This window comes from Monodelphis domestica, chromosome 5 (genome assembly GCF_027887165.1).
Source record: "Monodelphis domestica isolate mMonDom1 chromosome 5, mMonDom1.pri, whole genome shotgun sequence".
NCBI lineage: Eukaryota > Metazoa > Chordata > Mammalia > Didelphimorphia > Didelphidae > Monodelphis > Monodelphis domestica.
The window spans coordinates 321,267,271-321,287,952 of record NC_077231.1 but is presented as its reverse complement, the minus strand read 5'-3'; the positions used below and the strand labels follow the sequence as shown (position 1 = coordinate 321,287,952).

The 20,682-nt window shown below is 43.4% G+C and overlaps 1 protein-coding gene and 1 long non-coding RNA gene across 8 annotated transcripts in view; one reads left to right on the top strand and one right to left on the bottom strand.

Annotated features, from left to right (window-relative positions):
* Positions 1–20,682, bottom strand: part of DGKB (diacylglycerol kinase beta) — a 643,039-nt gene that overhangs the window by 128,326 nt on the left and 494,031 nt on the right. For all 7 annotated transcript variants that reach the window (XM_056800573.1, XM_056800574.1, XM_056800571.1 and 4 more), the window contains one exon: positions 16,205–16,400. In XM_056800573.1, the coding sequence (XP_056656551.1) occupies positions 16,205–16,400 (196 nt within the window). The remainder of the gene's footprint in view (positions 1–16,204; positions 16,401–20,682) is intronic.
* Positions 10,460–19,228, top strand: LOC130454689 (uncharacterized). The gene is made up of 3 exons (XR_008912543.1): positions 10,460–10,723; positions 17,039–17,163; positions 18,466–19,228. It is a non-coding gene; the product is annotated as an uncharacterized LOC130454689 (long non-coding RNA).

Sequence of the window (20,682 nt, the reverse complement as noted above, 5' to 3'; positions counted from 1 at the left end):
AACATACATAAACAGAGAGTGAAGTAATAAATTCTTTAGAATGATTATATTTTAAAAATCTAGGTCTGAAAAGGAAAATTGTTTTAAAAGAAATGGGAAGAGAGAAGTAAAATGGGGTAAATTATAGCATATAAAGAGGTGTGTGTGGAAGGAAATACTATTACAGTGAAGGGGAAGATGAGGGTGGTAATATTTAAAGGTTATTCTCATTGCAATTGACTCAGAGAGGGAAGAATAGCCAGTTTCACTGGAGTATAGCATCCTATCTTGCCTTATAGTGTAGAAGGCAAATAAGAAAGGGGATTGTGTGGAAAGGAGTAATATAAAGGAAGGGGAAAGGGGGAGTGCTTAAAAGCAAAACACTGGTGTGGAGGGAAGGAGGGAAAGAAGAAAGGGCCATATTAAAAGAGGGAAACAATATGAAGGGGAATATACTGATGGTAATCATAACGATTAATGTAAATGGAGTGAACTCACACATAAAATGGAAGAAGACAGCAAAGTGGAATAAAAACCATAATCCTACCATATGCTGTCTACAAGAAACACATTTCAGGCAGGTAGATACACAGAATAAACGTAACAGGCCAGGGAAAAATCTACTGGGCTTCAACAGAGTAAAAAAATGCAAGAGTAGCAATCATGATCTCAGACAAAGATAAAGCAAAATATATCTGATTAAGAGAAGTATAGACAATGAAGAAATATCAATACTTTATATATATGCATTCAAATGGTATAGCATCCAGATTTTTAAAGAAGAAACTAAAGGAGCTTAAAGAGGAAATAGAGAGTAAAACTATATTAGTGGGGAACCTCAACCTTCCCATCTCAGAACTAGATAAATCTAATAAAAATAAATAAATAAAAAGTAAAGGAAATGAATGAAATTTCAGAAAAGATGGATTTGATAGATTCCTGGAGGAAACTGAATCAGGATAAAAAGGAATATGCCTTTTTTTCAGTAGCACATGGTACATATACAACAATTAACCATGTACTAGGGCATAAAAACTCACAATCAAATGCAGAAAAGCAGAAATAATAAATACAACTTTTTCAGATCATAATGCAATAAAAATTATAATCAATAAAGATTCATGGAAAAGCAAATTTAGAATTACTGGAAAATAAATAGTTTAATTCTTCAAAATAGGTGGGTCATAGAACAAATCATAGAATCAATCCCTAATTTCAGTGAAGAGAATGGCAATGAGAAGATAACATATAAAAATTTATGAGATATAACCAAAGCAGTATCAAGCAAAAATTTATATCTTAAATGCTTACATTAATAAAATAGAGAAAAAGCAGATCAATGAACTTGACATGCTAGAAAACACCTAGGAAAAGAAGTAGTTAAAAATTCCCAATGAAAGACTAAATTGTAAATCCTAAAAATCAAAGGATAAATTAATGGAATTGAAAGTAAAAGAATTATTGAACTAATAAATAAGACTTGGAGCTGGTTCTAAAAAAACAACAACAAATAAAATAGAATATTGGTTAATTTGATTAAAAAAGGAAAAAAAGAAAATCAAATTACTGGTATCAAAAATGAAAAGGGTTATTTGACCTCTAATGAAAAAGAAATTAAGGCAATTATTAGGAGTTATTTTGCCCAAGTATATGATAATAATCTCATAATCTAGGTGAAATGGATGAATATTTTATAAATATTAATTACCTAAATTAACACAGAGGAAATAGAATACTTAAATAATCCCACCTCAGAAAAAGAAATTGAGCAAGCCATCCATGAACTCCCCAAAACAAACACAGGAATTATACAAACAGAACTACAAAGCACTTATCACACAAATAAAATTAGATTTAAATAATTTGAAAAACATTAATTTTTCATGGGTAGGATGAGCTAATATTATAAAAATGATAATCCTATGTAAATTAACTTACTTATTCAAAGCCATACCAATCAAGCTACCAAAAAAACTCATAGGACTAGAAAAAAATAATAAAAAAATTCATTTCGAAGAGCAAAAGGTAAAGAATTATGACGAGAAGTAATGAAAAAAAAAGATGGTATCCTGGAAGTACCAGATCATAAACTGTACTACAAAACAGTGGTCATCAAAACAATCTGGCTTGACTAAGAAATAGAAGAGGGGATCAATGGAGTAGACTAGGGGTAAATGACATCAGAAATCTATTATTTGATAAACCCATAGCTTTGGGGATAAAAACTCACTATTTGACAAAAACTGCTGGGAAAATTGGAAAATAGTCTGGGAAAAATTAGGTTTAGATCAATATCTCAGACCATATACCAAGTTAAGGTCAAAATGAGTATATGAACTATATTACAAAGCAGTAGTCATCAAAACAATTTGGTACTGGCTAAGAGACAGGAGGATCAGAGGAATAGACTTGGGGTAAATGACCTCAGCAAGACAGTATACGATAAACCCAAAGATCCCAGCTTTTGGGTCAAAAATCCACTATTCGATAAAAACTGCTAGGAAAACTGGAAGACAATGTGGGAGAGATTAGGATTAGATCAACACCTCACACCCTACACCAAGATAAATTCAAAACGGGTGACTGACATGAACATAAAGAAGGAAACTATAAGTAAATTAGGTAAACATAGAATAGTATACATGTCAGACATTTGGGAAGGGAAAGACTTTAAAACCAAGCAAGACATTGAAAGAGTCACAAAATGTAAAATAAATAATTTCGACTACATCAAATTAAAAAGCTTTTGTACAAACAAAACCAATGTAACTAAAATCAGAAGGAAAGCAACAAATTGGGAAGCAATCTTCATTAAAATCTCTGACAAAGATTTAATTACTCAAATTTACAAAGAGCTAAATCAATTGTACAAAAAAACAAGCCACTCTCCAATTGATAAATGGGCAAGGGACATGAACAGGCAGTTCTCAGCCAAAGAAATCAAAACTATTAATAAGCACATGAAAAAGTATTCTACATCTCTGATAATCAGAGAGATGCAAATCAAAACAACTCTGAAGTATCACCTCACACCCAGCAGATTGGCTAACATGACAGCAAAGGAAAGTCATGAATGCTGGAGGGGATGTGGCAAAGTGGGGACATTAATTCATTGCTGGTGGAGTGGTGAATTGATCCAACCATTCTGGAAGGCAATTTGTCCAAAGGGTACTAAAAGATTGTCTGCCCTTTGATCCAGCCATAGCACTGCTGGATTTGTACCCCAAAGAGATAATAAGGAAAAAGACTTGTACAAGAATATTCATAGGGGCACTCTTTGTGGTGGCCAAAAATTGGAAAATGAGGGGATGCCCATCAATTGGGGAATGGCTGAGCAAATTGTGGTATCTGTTGGTGATGGAATACTATTGTGCTAAAAGGAATAATAAAGTGGAGGAATTCCATGGAGACTGGAACAACCTCCAGGAAGTGATGCAGAGCGAAAGGAGAAGAACCAGGAAAACATTGTACACAGAGACTGATACACTGTGGTACAATTGAAGGTCATGGACTCCTCCACTAGAGACAATGCCATGTCCCTGAACAATCTGCAGGGATCTAAAAAACATTATCCACAAGCAGAGGATAAACTGTGGGAGTAAAAACACCAATGAAAAGCAACTGCTTGACTACAGGGGCGGAGGGGATATGACTGAGGAGAGACTCTGAATGAACACTCTAATACAAATACCAACAACAGGGAAATGGGTTCGAACCAAGAACACATGTGAAACCCAGTGGAATCGTGCGTCGGCTATGGGAGAGGTGGTGGGAGGGGGGCGGGGGGAGGAAAAGATAATGATCATTGTTTCCAATGAATAATGTTCGTAAATAACCAAATAAAATAACATTTAAAAAGTAAAAAAAAATGAGTATATGATTTAAAAATAAAGAATGATATTATCAGTAAATTAGGGGAACATAGAATAGTTTACCTGTCAGATTTATGAAGGATGAATTTATTACCAGAGATAAAGAACATTACATGATAAATAATGAATAATGTTGATTTTATTAAATTAAAAAGGCTTTGTAAAAACAAAATCAAGGCAACCAAGATTACAAGGGAAAAAACAAACTGAGAAAAAAAATTATAACAAATTTCTATGATAAACATCTTATTTCTCAAATATGCAAAGAACTAAGGCAAATTCATAAAAATCCAAGTCCCCCACAAATTGATAAATGGTCAAAGGATATATATATAGGCAGTTTTCAGATAAAGAAATCGAAGCTATCAATAATCATATAAAATGTTGTAAATCCCTCTTGATCAGAGAAATGTAAATTAAAACAACTCTTAGGTACTGTCTTACGTCTATCAGATTGACCAGTATGACAGTAAAGGAAAAGAATGAATGTTGGAGGGGGGATATAGCAGAACTGCGATGGTAGTACATTACTAGTGGAGTTGTGAATTTATCCTGCCATTCTGGAAGGCAGTTTGGAAGTGTCGTCCAAAGGCCTGTAAAGCATGCATTTTGATCAGTAATACTATGACAAAAAGTGGGGAAGGACCTGTTTGTACAAATATGTTTATTGCTGTGCTTTTTGTGGTGTCAAAGAAGTGGAAAACGAGGGCGTCTCTTGATAGGGGAATGGTGTGTGATGGTGAAGGAGTACTACTGTGCTGTTGAATGGGAGGGTTTCAGACAGCGCTGGAAGACCTCCCTGCACTGATGCGGAGTGCAAGAAGCCGCACCAGGGGATCATCATACACAGTCACAGCAATAGAGTGGTCCCGGACAATTCTGAGGATTTATGAAGAAGAATGCTCTCTGCCTCTAAAGAAGAAACGGCTGGAGTAGAAATGCAGACCAAACATGATTTGTCACGTGCATATTTGGGCATATGTTTTGGGGTTTGGGTTCCATGAGACTATTTGCTTACACAAATGAATAATATGAAAATGTTTTGTGTGATAATAAGTGTATAGGCCAGCCGAACGGCTTACCAGCTCCCAGAAGGGGGAGGAAAGAGGAGAGGGAGACAATATGCATCCTATGACTTTGGAAAACTTATGTGGGAATGTGTTATTAAAATACAAAACATAAAGAAAAAGAAAAACTAAAACAACCCAAGGGCTGGCTTACTGGCACTCCTGACTCAGTATTCCCGCTGTTGACTTATAAGACGGGATGCAGATACTTGACCAGAACATCATACACTAAGGAAGGCTCTTTAACTCGAAAAATCCTACACAAGCAATGCAGAAAAGCGGCCCTCCCTACACTCGGTCCTGTGCTCAGTTTCTCAGAATTCAAACTGAGCTCTCAGGAGCTTTGACCTATCAACATCGTTGCAAAAAGGTCGTTTTTTCTCCTTTAATCTCTTCTTTTGGGGAATGCAATTTTGTAAAAATGCCAAAAGTAAATCTGACTCCTAAGAACCACTTCATACACAAATTAGAAACGCCATTTCCCCAAAGAGTCCATCGATAATGCCTTGTCGGATCAAACCTGCAGATGTGGCCGCCATCTATTTGGCAGCGCTTTGGACGACGTGCACATGGATGCCCGAGCTTGGAGAGGAGGGCGCTTCTCGGACGGACCGATTCAGCCGTCCTGGAATTCGCTGTCCTCCACGTTTACGTCTCCGACGCAGAGGGTCCGAGCCCTGCCGCAGCCGAGGTCCCTTCTCGTCCCTGACCCGGCCGCACCGACTCATCTCAGCATTGCTAATGACTTGCCCTGACGTGTTCAACGAGGGCGGAAGATACTCAACAGACCCGTCTTCTCGTATGAACAACCCTGAAGGGAAACGGAACGGGTCCGAGATACGTTTTCTTCACGTGGGTCTGTGAAGGAGCCCATCATCACTCCCCTTGAATGGCCCCCTCCAAAGGGGGCTCTCAGGGCTGAGCTTGGAAATGCGCACGTTCATAAACTGGGAGAGTCTGTGGTACACGACAAGCAGAGTAACGAGCTGCTCACCAAGGGCTGGACTTCGGCGAAAGATCTTCCTGAAGCTCCTAAAGCCACAGTGGGGGCACACGTGGGGCCTGACACCGGGCAATGCCCGAGCTCCTACGGGGAGCCTTCCTTGATAATAGCCAGTCTCACAGGTCACAAAACAGCTCAATTTGCAAAGCACACAACGTACCCCCAAAGGGTGGCCATTGATACTACCGAGCATGTCTGACTCGGAGAGCTGTGAGAGAGCAGGTCAGGATGCCCAGCACGTCCCGAGACTCTTGGCAGTTCAGCTATGAAGCTGGATGGGGAGGGACTGGGAAGCATCCGCCTGGACCTAGTAAAGCATATTAAAATTCCCTGCTGGCTGAGCTGGCTAGTTCATGACCACAGGCCTCAGGGTTCCTTCTCTCAAGGGAGAGGTCTTGATCTTGTTCCAAATTCAGGAAGATGATAATGAACAATTCTATCAATGCTCCAGAGTGGATAGGTACTGTCACTCTTTGTGCACATAGTAGGTGCTTAACAAATTAACTGACTGAAGGCCTATCTGTTGCACAGTCAGTTAACAGAAAGGCAACATGATGAGGCTTTTATGGTGAAGAGAAGTTGCTATTCTATGTTGGGGGAGGGAATTTCCAAACTGGGAATTCAACATCCTGACAACAAATAAGGACATAAGGGAACAAACAACAGCAATGATCATTACTACACTCTTCCTTGTACTCTGCCTAATCATTAGACTCAGAAATCTGTAGTACGTTTACTGTTCTACTAAAATGATCCCTGATGCTAACTCATAGTCTTCTCATACTTGAGCATCAACAGTGACTTTTGTACAGTCCCATCATTCCTATTTAATACAAGAGAAGCCTGAGGCTCAACTACTCAGCCACATTCATGTGGCCAAACAAGTAGAAGATCTTCAACTTGCATCTCAGTCTTTGCTTCAAAGGTCAGTCCTCCAGCCAAGAAGCCAGGAACTCCTGGCTGCCTCCAACCTACCTCACTGCTTCCAATTAGTCAGTGTGGATCTGAAGAGCCGCTGGGGAGAACTGTACAAGGCACTGACACAAATGAAGCGCGACTAACCAGAAGGTGATCCAGTCACCCTCAACAGCCACTGACGAATGTAGAACACTTAATTACATGTTGAAGCCATCTTTAAATAACAATGACATCAGCATTCAACAGAGAGATGAAGCACTGGCCCAAATCCAAATGACAATATTCTAAGCTAGAGGGAGGGATTCGGGCAGGTATTATGACATCAGCCAGAACCCAAACTGGAGATCTTGAGTGACCACCTCACCCACCTATCGTCAGGGCATATAGCATGTATCTCTCCACATTAAAAGTACTTGGCACTAATACACTGCTGGTGGAGTTGTGAACTGATCCAACCATTTAGGAGGACAATTCAGAACTATGCCCAAAGAGCTTTAAAAGACTGCCTGCCCTTTGATCCAGCCATAGCACTGCTGGGTTTATACCCCAAAGAGATCATAAGGAAAAAGACTTGTATAAAAATACTCATAGCTGCGCTCTTTGTATTGGCAAAAAAACTAGAAAATGAGGAGGTGTCCCTCAATTGGGGAATGGTTGAACAAAGTGTGTTATCCGATGGGGATGGAATACTATTGTGCTGAAAGGAATGATGAACTGGAGGAACTCCATGTGAACTGGAAAGACCCCCAGGAACTGATGCAGAGTGAAAGGAGCAGAACCAGAAGAACATTGTACACAGAGACGGATACATTGTAACACAATCGAATGTAACTGACTTTGCTACTAGCAACAATGCAATGACCCAGGACAATCCTGAGAGCCTTAGAAGAAAGAATGCTATACACATCCAGAGAAAGAACTGTGGGAGCAGAAATGCAGAAGAAAAACATAGGATCGATCATGTGATTCAGTGGGGATATATGATTAGTGTTCTGATGTTAAAGAATTGCTCTCCTGAAAATATGAATAACATGAAAATGGGTTTTGAACAATGATACATGGATATATCAGTGGAACTGCTTGTCAGCTCTGGGAAGCAGGAGGGAAGGGGAGAATCATGAATCATGTAACCATAGAAAAATATTCTTTAAAAAAAGAACTGGGGAAATTTCACCTATCTAGGAATTCACAGATGCATTAGAAGAAGGCAAATGATTTCCAATTTTTAGCTGTTTCATTGCTTGGACTTTGGTTTCTTTGGATTTTCTACACTCATTTCTACATAATTAATCACTTGACATTTTTCCTTCTACATACACACACATATGTGTGTGTGTGTGTTTTTGTATCAAATAGCAAAACTTCTTTTGAAATGAAATACTAATTTAAAAAGTCCCAGGTAGTTATAATACCCTTTCCTTAGTTCTTATCCTTCTTTGTCTTTATACATTTGACACATTCTTTCTTCTATCAATATTTCCTGCCTTATTTATATCCAAGTGCTTTCTCCTGGTTCTCCTCCTACTTGTCTGGCTGGACCCTGCTTCTGACTATAGTTGTCCCCCAGGACCCTGGGCTAGGCCCTCTTTTTTCCATCTCTATTTTCTCTGTAGGTGATCTCATTAACTCCCACGATTCCAGTGCCTTTTCTTTGGAAAGAACTCCTAGATTTTTATATTCATCCCTAAACTTCCTCCTGAGTTCCTGTCCCACATCACCTACTGCTTTAAAAAAATTTCCAAATAGATGTATCAACTGAATTTCAAAATAATTATACTGAGAAATCAGGCCTCGTCATCTTCAATAAGTCTGCCCCTCCTACAATTTTCCCTGTATTTTTAAGGTCATCATCATCATCTTTCCAGTGACCCAGCTTCATAGCCTTTCAAGTCCCTTTAACCTGTCCCTGTCCCATATCTCTGATGTATAATCAGTGTCCAAATTGAGTTCTTCTACCTGCCTTACATCTTTTCCAACAGCCAATTTCTCTCTATTCACATGCTTATGACCTTTGTTCAGTTTCCTATGCTTCTCACCTGGATTATTAAAAGCATATCCTAATTGGCCTTCTTTGCAGTCTTTCTCCCCCTTCAACAAAAGCTTCTTAAAACTACCATAATAACCTGACTGCCATTTCCCTGCTAACCAACATTTATTGTCTCCCTATTCCTTTTAGGATGATCTACAAGCTGCTCATAATTTTCCAGTTTGGACCTGGCCTGTGTTGGTTACCAGATTTATTCCTCATTCCTTCCATTTACAGTCTTTCTGTACCAGCTAACAGGGCCTCCTTGGAGTTCCCCTAAACACAGCATCACACATTCAGTTTCTGTGGTTGGCCTCTTGTGTGTGGCATGGACCACTTCCAGATGTCTCCATCTTGAAACCCGGAGCTTCCTCCAAGGCTCAGCTCCTGGGTTTCCCTACAAGAAAGAAGCCTTCCCTCTCTCCCATAGTTATGAAAGTTGCCCCTCTATTTAGCCAGTGTTGCACAGTGTCTTCTAAATGACCCCAAGTAACCCATAAAGCCTTGAGAAAAACCCTAATCATGGAGAGCCCATGTCCATTGCTCTCCCATTTGGAACAAGTCCATCTTCTACAAGCCTGGGAAGTGTCCTGTTCCTGTCTATTAAGTGCCATTAAACACTTCTGGGGATGACAAAGTTCAGTATTTGCAATATACAAAACTATAAAGACATTCACGAACCCTCATCCTTTCAGAGTGCACAAAAGAACTTTCGGGATCCCCTTGGCTTCACTTGAGAAATGGAAGGCAGCGATTAGACTCCCTGCGTCAAGGCTGCCCTCCACTAAAAGCTGTCAGTGACGTTCCTCAAGGGCAGGCTCCTCCTCAATAGCCCCCTGTGGCTCCCTATGACTTCAGGACCAAATGTAAGCTCCTTTGTTTGCCCTCTTCGCTTGCTCTTGGCTCCCACTTGTCAGGACGGTGCAGCTCAGGGCAGAAAGCTTAGTAAAATGTCTATAGCCCCAAAGAGCGTTCAGGCAGGACACCCGATGGCTTTTAGGGACTGATCAAAAGCTTTCATTTTTGTTTCATTTTGTACTTTTGGTCAGAGGGCGGACCGGAAAGGGATGATTTGCTTTGGTTTGCTTTTTGGCTTTTCATTAGGCTGGACATCGAAGGGGGCCTCCAGAGAATGGGAACTCTATTTGTGGAACGTTCCCTGCCCCGGACGCCCTTTAAGAGGAAGCCTCTGACCCCACAGAACAGAGCGGCTCCCCTCCCCGAGGGGACGTGGCTGCCCTGTCCTAGGCACAAGAACACACGCCCCCCTTCCGAGTGCCTACCCAAAACTGCCTTCAGAATTGGCAGCGAGCAGACGGGGCTGCCGGTCTAATCCCCCGGAAGGGAGCACTTGAGGCGGAGCACGAGGGCGCTGCCAGGCCCCGGCCTTCCTTGCTTCCCTTTTGCTTCCTCCAGGCCAAACCGGTACAGGTGCCCCCGGCGGGCACCAGGCGGCTCCCCCAGCCCGTCCCCCATAGGAGCCACCGCCAAGCTCGGCCAGGATGCTCCCAGGAAGGGGAGGAGCAGAGGGGAGGAGGAGGCAGGGCCGGGGCTAACTGGGGGGGAGGGGAGGCTACGAGGTTACAACCAATGAACAAGAAGAGGCCTGCCGGAGTGAGGGAAGGCCAAAGCCTAGACCCGGTGAAGGAATCGGGCTGGGAACGGGGGCTGGAAGACCGTCCAAGGGAAGGACTTTGTACCTTCCGGGAGAGGCTGGAGGATGCCTCGGAGCGCTGAACCTGGAAATGCGGAAATGGATGGAGACGCAGGAGAAGAGCCGGCAGTGTGGTGGAGGGTGACTAAAGGCGGGAGGAGGCGGGGCCAGGAGGCCGCTCTGGACTCCTCCGCCATCTTGGAGGTAAGAGGGGGAAGGCCTGGGGGGGGGGGGGGGGGGGTCGCGCGCGGCAGTACAGGAAAAACTGGGGCGCGGAGTCAGCGTCTAGAGTGAGTTTGCAATACATTTAGGGGGGAAGATTTAGATGGGTCCCTGCGATACTGTTAACGGACATTAGGCGCTTCGCCGCCATGACAATGCCCGGAGCACCGGGGCAAAGAGGAGGGCCGCCATTTCAGGGGACTGCCCAGCCAAGGAACAGCCACAGCCCAAAGGAGGGTCAGCCGCACCTTCTGTTCAGGGAAAATACGGAGTCTGGTCCTAAGCAGCCGACAGCGAGGACCGGATCCTGGCCTCGTCCCCAGCCCGGGGACCGCACTCAAGGCGGGGAGCCAGCGTTCTCGGACATCAAGTTTAGCCCGGAATCGGCAGTCTGATGGCTCTGGCCCCGGATCTCCCACGGCCGCTCCAGAGCTTCCCCAGCCTTGGTCTCCCGGAGGTGTTGGGGGTGTAAAGCAAGTTAGGATGGTGAGCGAGGATCCGGGCACTCCTGCGGCAAGCCAGCCACTGAGCGGACTGCTGAGGATTCCCAGAGAGGCAAGAACGGCAGCGCTGCTCCCCCAGCCCCCGTGAGGGCAGATACCGTGCGGGGCCATTATCAGAGCCTTTCGCCGGACGAGGGCTCTTTGGGGGGGGGGGGTAAAAAAGTCATCAAACATCCACAGGGCTGGGGGGTGGCCCCGCTGCAAAGATTCCAGGCTCTGGGGGACAGCCAGAATGGGGAGCCCAGCACAGGCACAGACAAAATCCAACTGACCAACGTCTGAGGATCCAAAGCAGCCGTTTCTGCCGTTTTCAAACAGGAAAATGACAGCATCTTTCAATGCTCAGGAATCTGCTTTTGAGAATACACACTTAGTTCGTCTGGGGCCCTCCTTTAGTGGGCGGCTATTTGTCCACTGGCAAAACAACCGCCTTCCTATCTGAAAGGAACCTGTGGGGGAGCTACTTTGGCACCCTCTCCGGAAGCCCTGCTGGGACACTGGTTCCCTGGCGCAGTTCTACCCTCCCCAACACACCCCAAGTTTTCAAGGGGTCCATTTGTCTGGCCTGTGGTCAAGCCGCTGGAGATCCCATGGCTCTGACCAGCCAGTCTGACCCACTGTCCACTGACCTAGTGAGGCCGCCAGGGCCCTACGAGAGCTCATACTGGCTTCTCATGTCGATAGGTGGCATTCCAAGCGTCCAACTTGTCAGGCGGAGATGCCATGGTTTTGCTCTGACTTGGGGAAAAGTCAGAGTTCAGCCATGAAGCTCCCATAACAACCCCTCTCCTTTTCCGCCCTCTGAACAGACCCACGGATCCTGGGCGTTGTGAAAAATAGACTCGAATACAGGACTACAATCCCCATGAGCCTTTGCTCCACTTCCCCAGAATGCCTTGTAATCTCACCTGGGCCGAGATGGAGAAGATATTTAAGCAAAGGCTTTTGAAGGCTTTTGGCTTTTTGGACTTTCGTTTTTGGAGCAGAGGCGGCTCTTCCATGATGTGAGGTTATTTTGTCTAGGCCTCTGGCCTAGGCACATGTTTCTTGTATATTCTTAATCTTTAACCTTTAATAAACCTCTAAAAAATATAGTACTCCTTGCAGAGAGAAACTAATTTCTACCTGCCTCAGTCTCCCTCTCTCCCCTAAATTTTATTCCTTACAGTTGGCGACCTAATGGAAAAAAGAACTTTCAGTCTTCTGATTTCTTTTCTGATCTTAAATTCAGTTTTAATATCTAGTACCTAGAAAAAAAAATTTTTTTTGAGCCATATCTCTCTGGCCAAGGTTTTCTACCCTCGCAAAGCTGCTACAGGCTCCGGACCTGCCCTGCCGCTTCCTGCCTGCAACCTGCAGCCCTGATCATCCTCACCTGGTACCTGGTCCCGGCCTTGCCCACGCCCGCAGCCACTCCTGCTCCTGGCCTCTCACCAGCCGCTGCCTGCCTATTTCTGTGCCCCAGACCCACAAGCATGACCCCAGCTGGCTCATCACCCAGATCCTCGGAGCAGATCGCTCAGGACTCATTGCGACCAGCTGGTAACAGTATTGGCCACGTGGGCAGAGGGGAGAGAAGAGAGGGAAAGGAGACCGGGTAATTTTCCCTTAGGCTAAGCCTCCACGTGGATGGGGGTATTGGCCACAGGGGTATCAGAGAGGGGAAAGAGAGAAAAGACTAGAGAGAAGAAACAGATCTTTTCAAACAGAAACTTAAAAGCAATGGGCTGTTTAAAAGGATTTTTGACTCTTCTGGCAGTTTCATTGATTTTACCTGCCTGTCTGGGAGCAGACTCAGCCCAAAGATTCAACTTTAACTTTGGGGAGGAAAATGGGTGGCCCAGCAAACTGGAAGCCAGGCCCAGAGACGGGAGGTCTCTAGCTAAAATCTGGCCTCAGATGCTTCCCTTGAATCCCATAGCCTAGCCGTTACTACTCTACCTTCGGACAATAGACATTTAAATGGATAATTAAAAACAAACAAACAAACAAACAAAAAAAAAACCCAAGGAACTTTGAAGAGACTAAAGGCTACATTCTAAGGCATTTCGGACTCCAATGGTTTATAAACATCTCTGTATTCTATTGCATTGTTTTGTTTAAGGTTTAACTTTGTGATTTTAAGTTCATATATTACTGGATTGAATATTATTCTGTGAACTGAAGGTTGATTGAATTTATTTTGAATGTACTGAGTTTTGAAATTCTGTTGTTTTTCCCCTATAACTGTTGAACAAATATTGTTGTGAATAAGCCCATATATGAAAAAACAGCTTTTTTTTATTTTGCTGAGGATAGATGGACTTCAGAACTGGTTATAATTGTATTAACAACCTTTGGGATTTTAATGTGCTAAATACCTCAAATGATTTGATTTTAAGGGTTTTTTAAATATGATTTTTGGAATTTTTTTTAACAGTCTGGTTATTTTTGCCTGCCCCTACCACGAGGTAAGGCCCATTCTAGTAGCTGAAGTGAAATGTATTTTATAACCCCCAACCTTCCCACATGTGAATGGAAGTTGGGCAGTTAATTTCAGGGCATTTGTACCCTTGGGAAAAGCCTCCAAGAACAAGGAGCACCCCTTTATTTATGCTCTTCAGCTCACTATTTTACTTCTACCAGGATGATATATAGATTTCTTGATTATGTTCTAAACCCAAGATGAGTTTTACTTTGTTTAAAAAATATGTTTATTACCAAGATTGAAGGATTGCTCTGTTTGTAAAAATTGTGACAAATGTCCATCAATTCATAGGTTTTAAAAATGTCATACAGCAACTTATGTGAAATATGAAAGTGTGTTTGTTTGCTATTGTATTAATTGGGCTATTGAGAATTTTGGGGACTTTAATATCTACATATTTGTACTACTGTATTTTTAAAAATGAAAAATTGTTAACCTTGTTCAATTCATTTGCCTTCTACTCAGTGATCATGGCCAGATACAAAGAGGAAATGGATCTCATTTTTTGGTGAGAAAGCCTTGTATTTTATATTTTCTTAACTGACACAGAGTGTCAATGATTATAAGCTATATTTTTGAATTTTTAAAGACTTTTATTATATTTTTCTTGCATGTGCAATATACTATTTGTTTTTAAATTATTTTTTCTCTCCTTTTTATATTTGAAGCACATGTCACCAGTATTAAGATTTTCTTTAACCTTTTGATTTTTAAGTTTAAGATACATTTGCTAATACATGCCCTAAAAGGCTTGTGACTATAAAAATGATGCCACTAATTATTTAAATAAATTATGGGACTTTGCTTAATGATTCTGTCTGATTCCAGGACAAGAGCTACACACAAGAGCCATTTCATAGGACCAAAGAAAGGCCAATCTAGGATGGATTGATGCACTTCTAAGCCAATACAAAGGTCTTGAACCTAGTGTGAAGACTCAAGGTTACTATGTTTAACATGTGTTAAGACATAGGCTTTCCTTGTGTCCACACTCACTCTGAAGATACTCAAAGATGAGTATCCCCAAAACCTTGGCTCCTACTTGGCTCCTATAATCTGGTCCCCTTTTCTGCCTCTCATAGTGTGGTACCTTCCTGTAGTCCTGGCAATGACTGGGTAAATGCATCATTACTTAGATCATTTTGATTGGGCCCTGATTGAAGGACCTGTTATAGATTTATTTTTCTTCTACTTGGAATTTTTACATATAAGACTTTGATAGTCTATATTTTCATCCAGAAATTTTTCTTTTCTTTTGGATTTTCTGATGTCTTTTTAATATCTCTTGCCAATTGATTCATATACCTCAGCCATGCATCCCTAACTGATTCTGAATCTTTCAATCACCCACAACACGGGGGAATGTAAAAAAAAATCATTATTTAAATTGCAAGTTTAAATTCCTTTTGAGAAGAATTTTAGGTAAAGAAGATGCTACCTCTCTGAATCCAGAACTGAACTGTTGGAGAAGCCACCATGAAGAAGCCTCCAGACCACAAGTTGCACAAAATTGAACTTTGGGTGTGGTTGATTGAACATTTATTTGTATGTATACTTTTATGCCAAAGGGGACTGCCCCCTAACGGCTTTTTGTCAATGTGTTCAGAAATTATTGGTTTTATTCTTTTTTCTCTTATCCTCACACTATTGTAATCTTTTAAGTTGATTTTGTTTTCATGATCCTTTGGAAAAAAATTAATTTTTTTGCAAATGATCACACGGGGGAATGTGAAAAATAGACTCGAATACAGGACTACAATCCCCATGAGCCTTTGCTCCACTTCCCCAGAATGCCTTGTAATCTCACCTGGGCCGAGATGGAGAAGATATTTAAGCAAAGGCTTTTGAAGGCTTTTGGCTTTTTGGACTTTCGTTTTTGGAGCAGAGGCGGCTCTTCCATGATGTGAGGTTATTTTGTCTAGGCCTCTGGCCTAGGCACATGTTTCTTACTTGTATATTCTTAATCTTTAACCTTTAATAAACCTCTAAAAAATATAGTACTCCTTGCAGAGAGAAACTAATTTCTACCTGCCTCAGTCTCCCTCTCTCCCCTAAATTTTATTCCTTACAGCGTGAGGCATCTCAGCTGAAGTTAGCAGAAATGGCGGATGCTTATTTTTCTCCACTTGAGGTTCAGCCAATGTCCAATGATTCCTCTGCTCACAGAATAGGGCGAACAAAGCAGAAACCAACATTTTATTACCCCAGAGATACAGGCATAAATGTGATCTCCTTTGAGGAAAAGAGCATCACCCCTGGTGAATACAGGAGAAGAATAATGGGGGGATGAAAAAATGAATCGGTCCAATTTCCACCACATCCCAAACCTCTCTTGGGATGTCCTCAGCCACACATGCTATTTAGGCAACACGATGTCATGAACCCGAAAATGCCATTTATTATGGCGCATTAGAAATGCCTCCATTCGAAAAGCTCACAGTGCACCCAAGCTAATACATGAGATGCGGATTCCGAAGAATCTTGGAAACTTACCCTGAGTTGCAAACTTGAGCTCCTTGACATCAGTGACGGCTGTTCTCTTGTCGGACCCCTTCTTTTCAGTTCTGCGATGACTGCGCCTCTTCTTGGTCTCTCCCCAGAGATTGGATCCTCCGTGCATGCTGGGAATATTCAAAATAGCAATTCCTTCCAGTGAGAGGTTTATTAGGTCTAGCTGCACGCCATCACACTGATCACACAAAGAGACAAAGGGAAGAGGGAGAAAAAATAGAAAGTCCTGAATTTTAAGTCTGTATTCTTAGTTGATTGGTCTTTGGCTATCTTGTTTTCATTATTACAGTGAGACTATTCTAATCCATTTATTTTACATTTCGGAGTCAATCTTTCCACAATATCTGATTATCTTAAATGTGAGTGGAAAAAGGATCACTTCAGTGAGACCAAATTTCTTTGAATCAGATGGCTAAAATGTGTCTGCCTATCCACCTGCCTCCTCTCCCCATCCAACCACCCCTGCTGTCATGGCTACGGACTAGGCTATTACAACAGGCCCAGGGTCTAGATGGCATCAGGAGCATTTACTAGGCATCTGTTATATCCAGAGCACTTGGAGGAAGGGGGTGAAAAGATGATGACTCAGATAAAGATCTCAAGGAGTTTACAGTCTTATTAGAGAGACATTTACTGATTCACTCAGTCATTCATTTGACAGATTTTTTGGAGCATCTAATAGGCACAAAGAACTGAGCTAAATATAATATGAGATACAACCACGAGTAGAACAAAGGTCTGGCCTACAAGAGTTTACATTCTGGTGGAAGAAATAAGAGAGCAACAAATAACAAGTAAGATCCTCTATCTTCACAGGGACCCCCACAAGGTGCCACAATAATTCCAAAGATGACGGGAATTCTTTTCTCTGGCTCTATCAGGGAGGACCGGAGGATGCTGTTTAAAGGTGCTGATTGGGACTTATCTCCTAGGGATTTAAGGTAAAGGGAGGAGGAAGATGGAATGTTTTAAGGAAGAGCATGAGGGAGAAATCACAATCACAAATAGGACAAGAATAGTTTCAAAACAGCATATGTATAAAGTACATTTATTCAGGCAGCTTAGAATTAATTAAGTAGAACCAGAAAAGGCTCTAAAATACATTCTTATCAAAGTTTTAAAGAAGGTAGAAGACATGGATTGGCAAAGAGAAGGTGCAAACTTATGTTCTTAATCTTCATTGTGTGTCTTGTACTTTTCTGGCAGTCAGGGGAAGCCTATGGAGCCTTCTCTGAGAAGCATTATTAAATGCAAAAAAAAAAAGACATGAGATGATAAAGGAAACCAATTATATGAAAATAATTCTATTTTCTTTCTATACCTCCATTCAACTATCTATTCCTCCATCTATCCATCCTCCATCTATCTGTCTGTCTGTCTATCTATCTATCTATTAATCTATCTATATCTAGTAATCTATCTATCTATCTATCATGTATCTATCTATCTATCTATCTATCCATTAATCTATCTATCTATCTATCTATCTATCTATCTATCTATCTATCTATCCATTAATCTATCTATCCATTAATCTATCTATCTATCTATCTATCTATCTATCTATCTATCTATCTATCTATCTATCTATCTATCCATCCATTAATCTATCTATCTATCATCTATCTATAACATGTTCATAGACCTCAGGTTAAGAATTCCTTAGACAAAGAAGATGGAATTGGGGATCAAAAGATTTCGAATTGTAAAGGATATTAGGATCACCAAGATTTTACAACACAGAAAGTGAAGGTCAGAATTGGGAAATAACTTGCTTAAGGCCCCAGAGAGCCTTAATTTACACCAAAATCTGCTCATTTACAACCCGTATCCCTTCTGATGATCCCATTCTGCTTTGTAGGGAACTACAAGTATCCCTGGGAGAGGGAAATGATTCTACTATTTTTAGAAATTGGTTGTTTTGTCCTTGTTTAGTGCCCGGAGTGGAGCAATTAAAGGAGTTCTGACTCCCAAAATGATTCTCCGTTTTTTCAGTGCAAATCAAAGGCAAACATTGGTTTCCGTAGCTACTGTTTTGCTTGGTAAATCACTTCTCAGGGATTCCTCTTTGAGAGAGGTGACCATAGGGATGCCACATGCAAGTTCCATATCTCATTTGTGGGACGCTCCTTGGCTCTCTCCGTCTCTAAAAAGAAGCCCTGTTTAGTCCTGGAGAAAGAAAAGGGGTCCCTTTTCTGTTCCGCCATTGCCAGTGCCATTCCGTCCTCTCTTTTCTACAACAGGAAGGCAGCCGTCCCATGATGCTCACACAACAAAACGGAGGGCAGAACACCACATCGCGGGCCCCTGTGGCAGTGGGGGAAGCAGACAAGTGAGAAGTGCCAAGTTTGCTTTCCATTTGTTTCAACGGGGGTGAACACAAGGTCTTTGCGGGTCTCTTTCACAGGCCGAGCGATTTTTCCCCCTTTTTATGTATTAAATGAAGATGATTTATTTTACTAAAAAATTCCCCTCATGTGTATCCTCACTTACTGCTATACATTCTAGATAAACAGATATTAATTTCATAATTAAAAGTAATCTTGTGTAAATACCCTGCAGGCCTCAAAGAATCAAACACATACTGTGTGTCAGGCCTCCCACTGTCTTCAAGTGGAATGTACTGGCTGGATAATTAGATAGTACATATTTTTTAACCTTATTTGCATGCATATTATATCTTTTGCACACTGACAAGCAGCAGTAACAACAAAAGTCAGATTACCACAGGGAATTCCCACAAAGAAGTCTTCATTCCTTATAATTTGCAGCCTAAATTAAAATAATTTGATCTTTGACAAGGATGAAATGTCAAGCAGAAGGGGGTCCTCGACAAGCTCCGGCCTGTGGCTTCTGAAATCTGCCTAATTTATGTCAGTCACTTCTTAATACATATTTAAGTGTTACACAAAAAAGATGATAAATATGCAAGCTGCCACCTTTGGTATTTCCCTGCTGTTAATTGATAAAGGTCTGGCGTCCCCCAATCCAGCTCCAATGATTTCAGTAGCAGAAGAGCGGCGAGGTAGGGTGGGTCGGGCCGCTTCCATTTGCGCTCAATATTGCGCGCAGCAGGCAGCCTCCTAAGACAATTATTTGCCTCGGCCTCCGCACCCCGCCGCGACGAGTTACTTTCAGAATTAGTAAAAGAGGGTTTCTTTTGTTCAGGGCCACAAAGACAGGCCTCCCCTCCTGACAGTCGGCTCCGAGCCTCCCTTGCTCGGTCCCTCTCGCTCTTCTCCCTTCCCAGGCCCGCGTCCATCAGACGGTTTGGAGGGACGGCGGGACGCGAGCACGGCCGCCACGGGGGCGCCATCCCCGTCGGGCGGAGGGCGAGGACGAGGGAGGCGACGCTCGGCCCCCTTGTCCCCCGTGTCCCCCCGTGTCCCGATGTCCTGAAGCCATCTGGAGCGTCAGGCTGGGAAGCCAGCTGGGCAATGGCAGCTTCCACCCAGGGGTCCAGAGGACAAGGGCGCTGATGGAAGGAGAGGGAGGCGGCTGCCCTGCAGAAGAGGAGGCTAAGAGGACAGGCTTGTGCCCAGACCCCTAGGACAGAAGGGGGGACGGAGGGGGGCCTTCCGGACTTTTGTTGGGGTGCACAGAGCCTTGGGAAACGGATCAGAAAGCAAACCATGACAACAAAAGCCTGCCGGACCCGTGGGGCCAAATAAGGGGGAGCAGGACTCCCCGGACAGGGAAGACAAGGTCTGGATGACCTCTGGGGGGGGAGGGCAGAGCGGAGGCCCAGGCTCAGGGAGGGCCAGGAAGCCTTCCAAGGCCGATGTGGTCGGATGCTGGTCCGCCTCCGCCACTGAAGGGATCGTAGATCTAGAAAGCATCTTGGGCGTCATTTTCTCAAGGGGAGAGGTGCCCCCCCAGGGACTCGGGGCGGTGAGGCGGCACCCAGAGCCTCGGAGGAGAAGCCGGGGCTCTCCGGGACCCCCTCCATGAGCGGGGCCCCGACGCTGCCTCCTTCTCTCACGGGGAACGGGATGCTCACGAGGCGCCGACACTGGGCTGATGGAGGCCGGACATCGCTGCCCCCACTTGAGTTTCCCTACTGAGCCAGAGAACACTTTCAGCCTCTCTCGGACGGATGCTTCCGTAAAGGTAGCGGAAGAGGCTGCGAAGACGACGCCCGGAGGCAGCCAAAAGGGATCTCTGCTGTCAGCGGCCCCAGCTGAGAGTGGCGGAGGGGCCGCTTCCCGGTCTTTGTGCTCAGTCCGGAGGAGGACGTGCACACAGCAGACGCCCCTTGTGCCCTGGGCTCAGGAAGAGCCTTTCCTGCAAGGGGAGGGGGGCTGCCCGCTCCAAGGCCGCCCGGCAGGCCTCGCGACGTGTTCAGCGGCCGAGGCGTCGGGCACGGGCGCGGAGTACCGGAGACCCGAGAGACAGCCGAGCCAGCGAGCCGAGTGGCTGCACCGCTTCCCCTTCGTAGCCGCCCTTTTCTCATCTGTGGA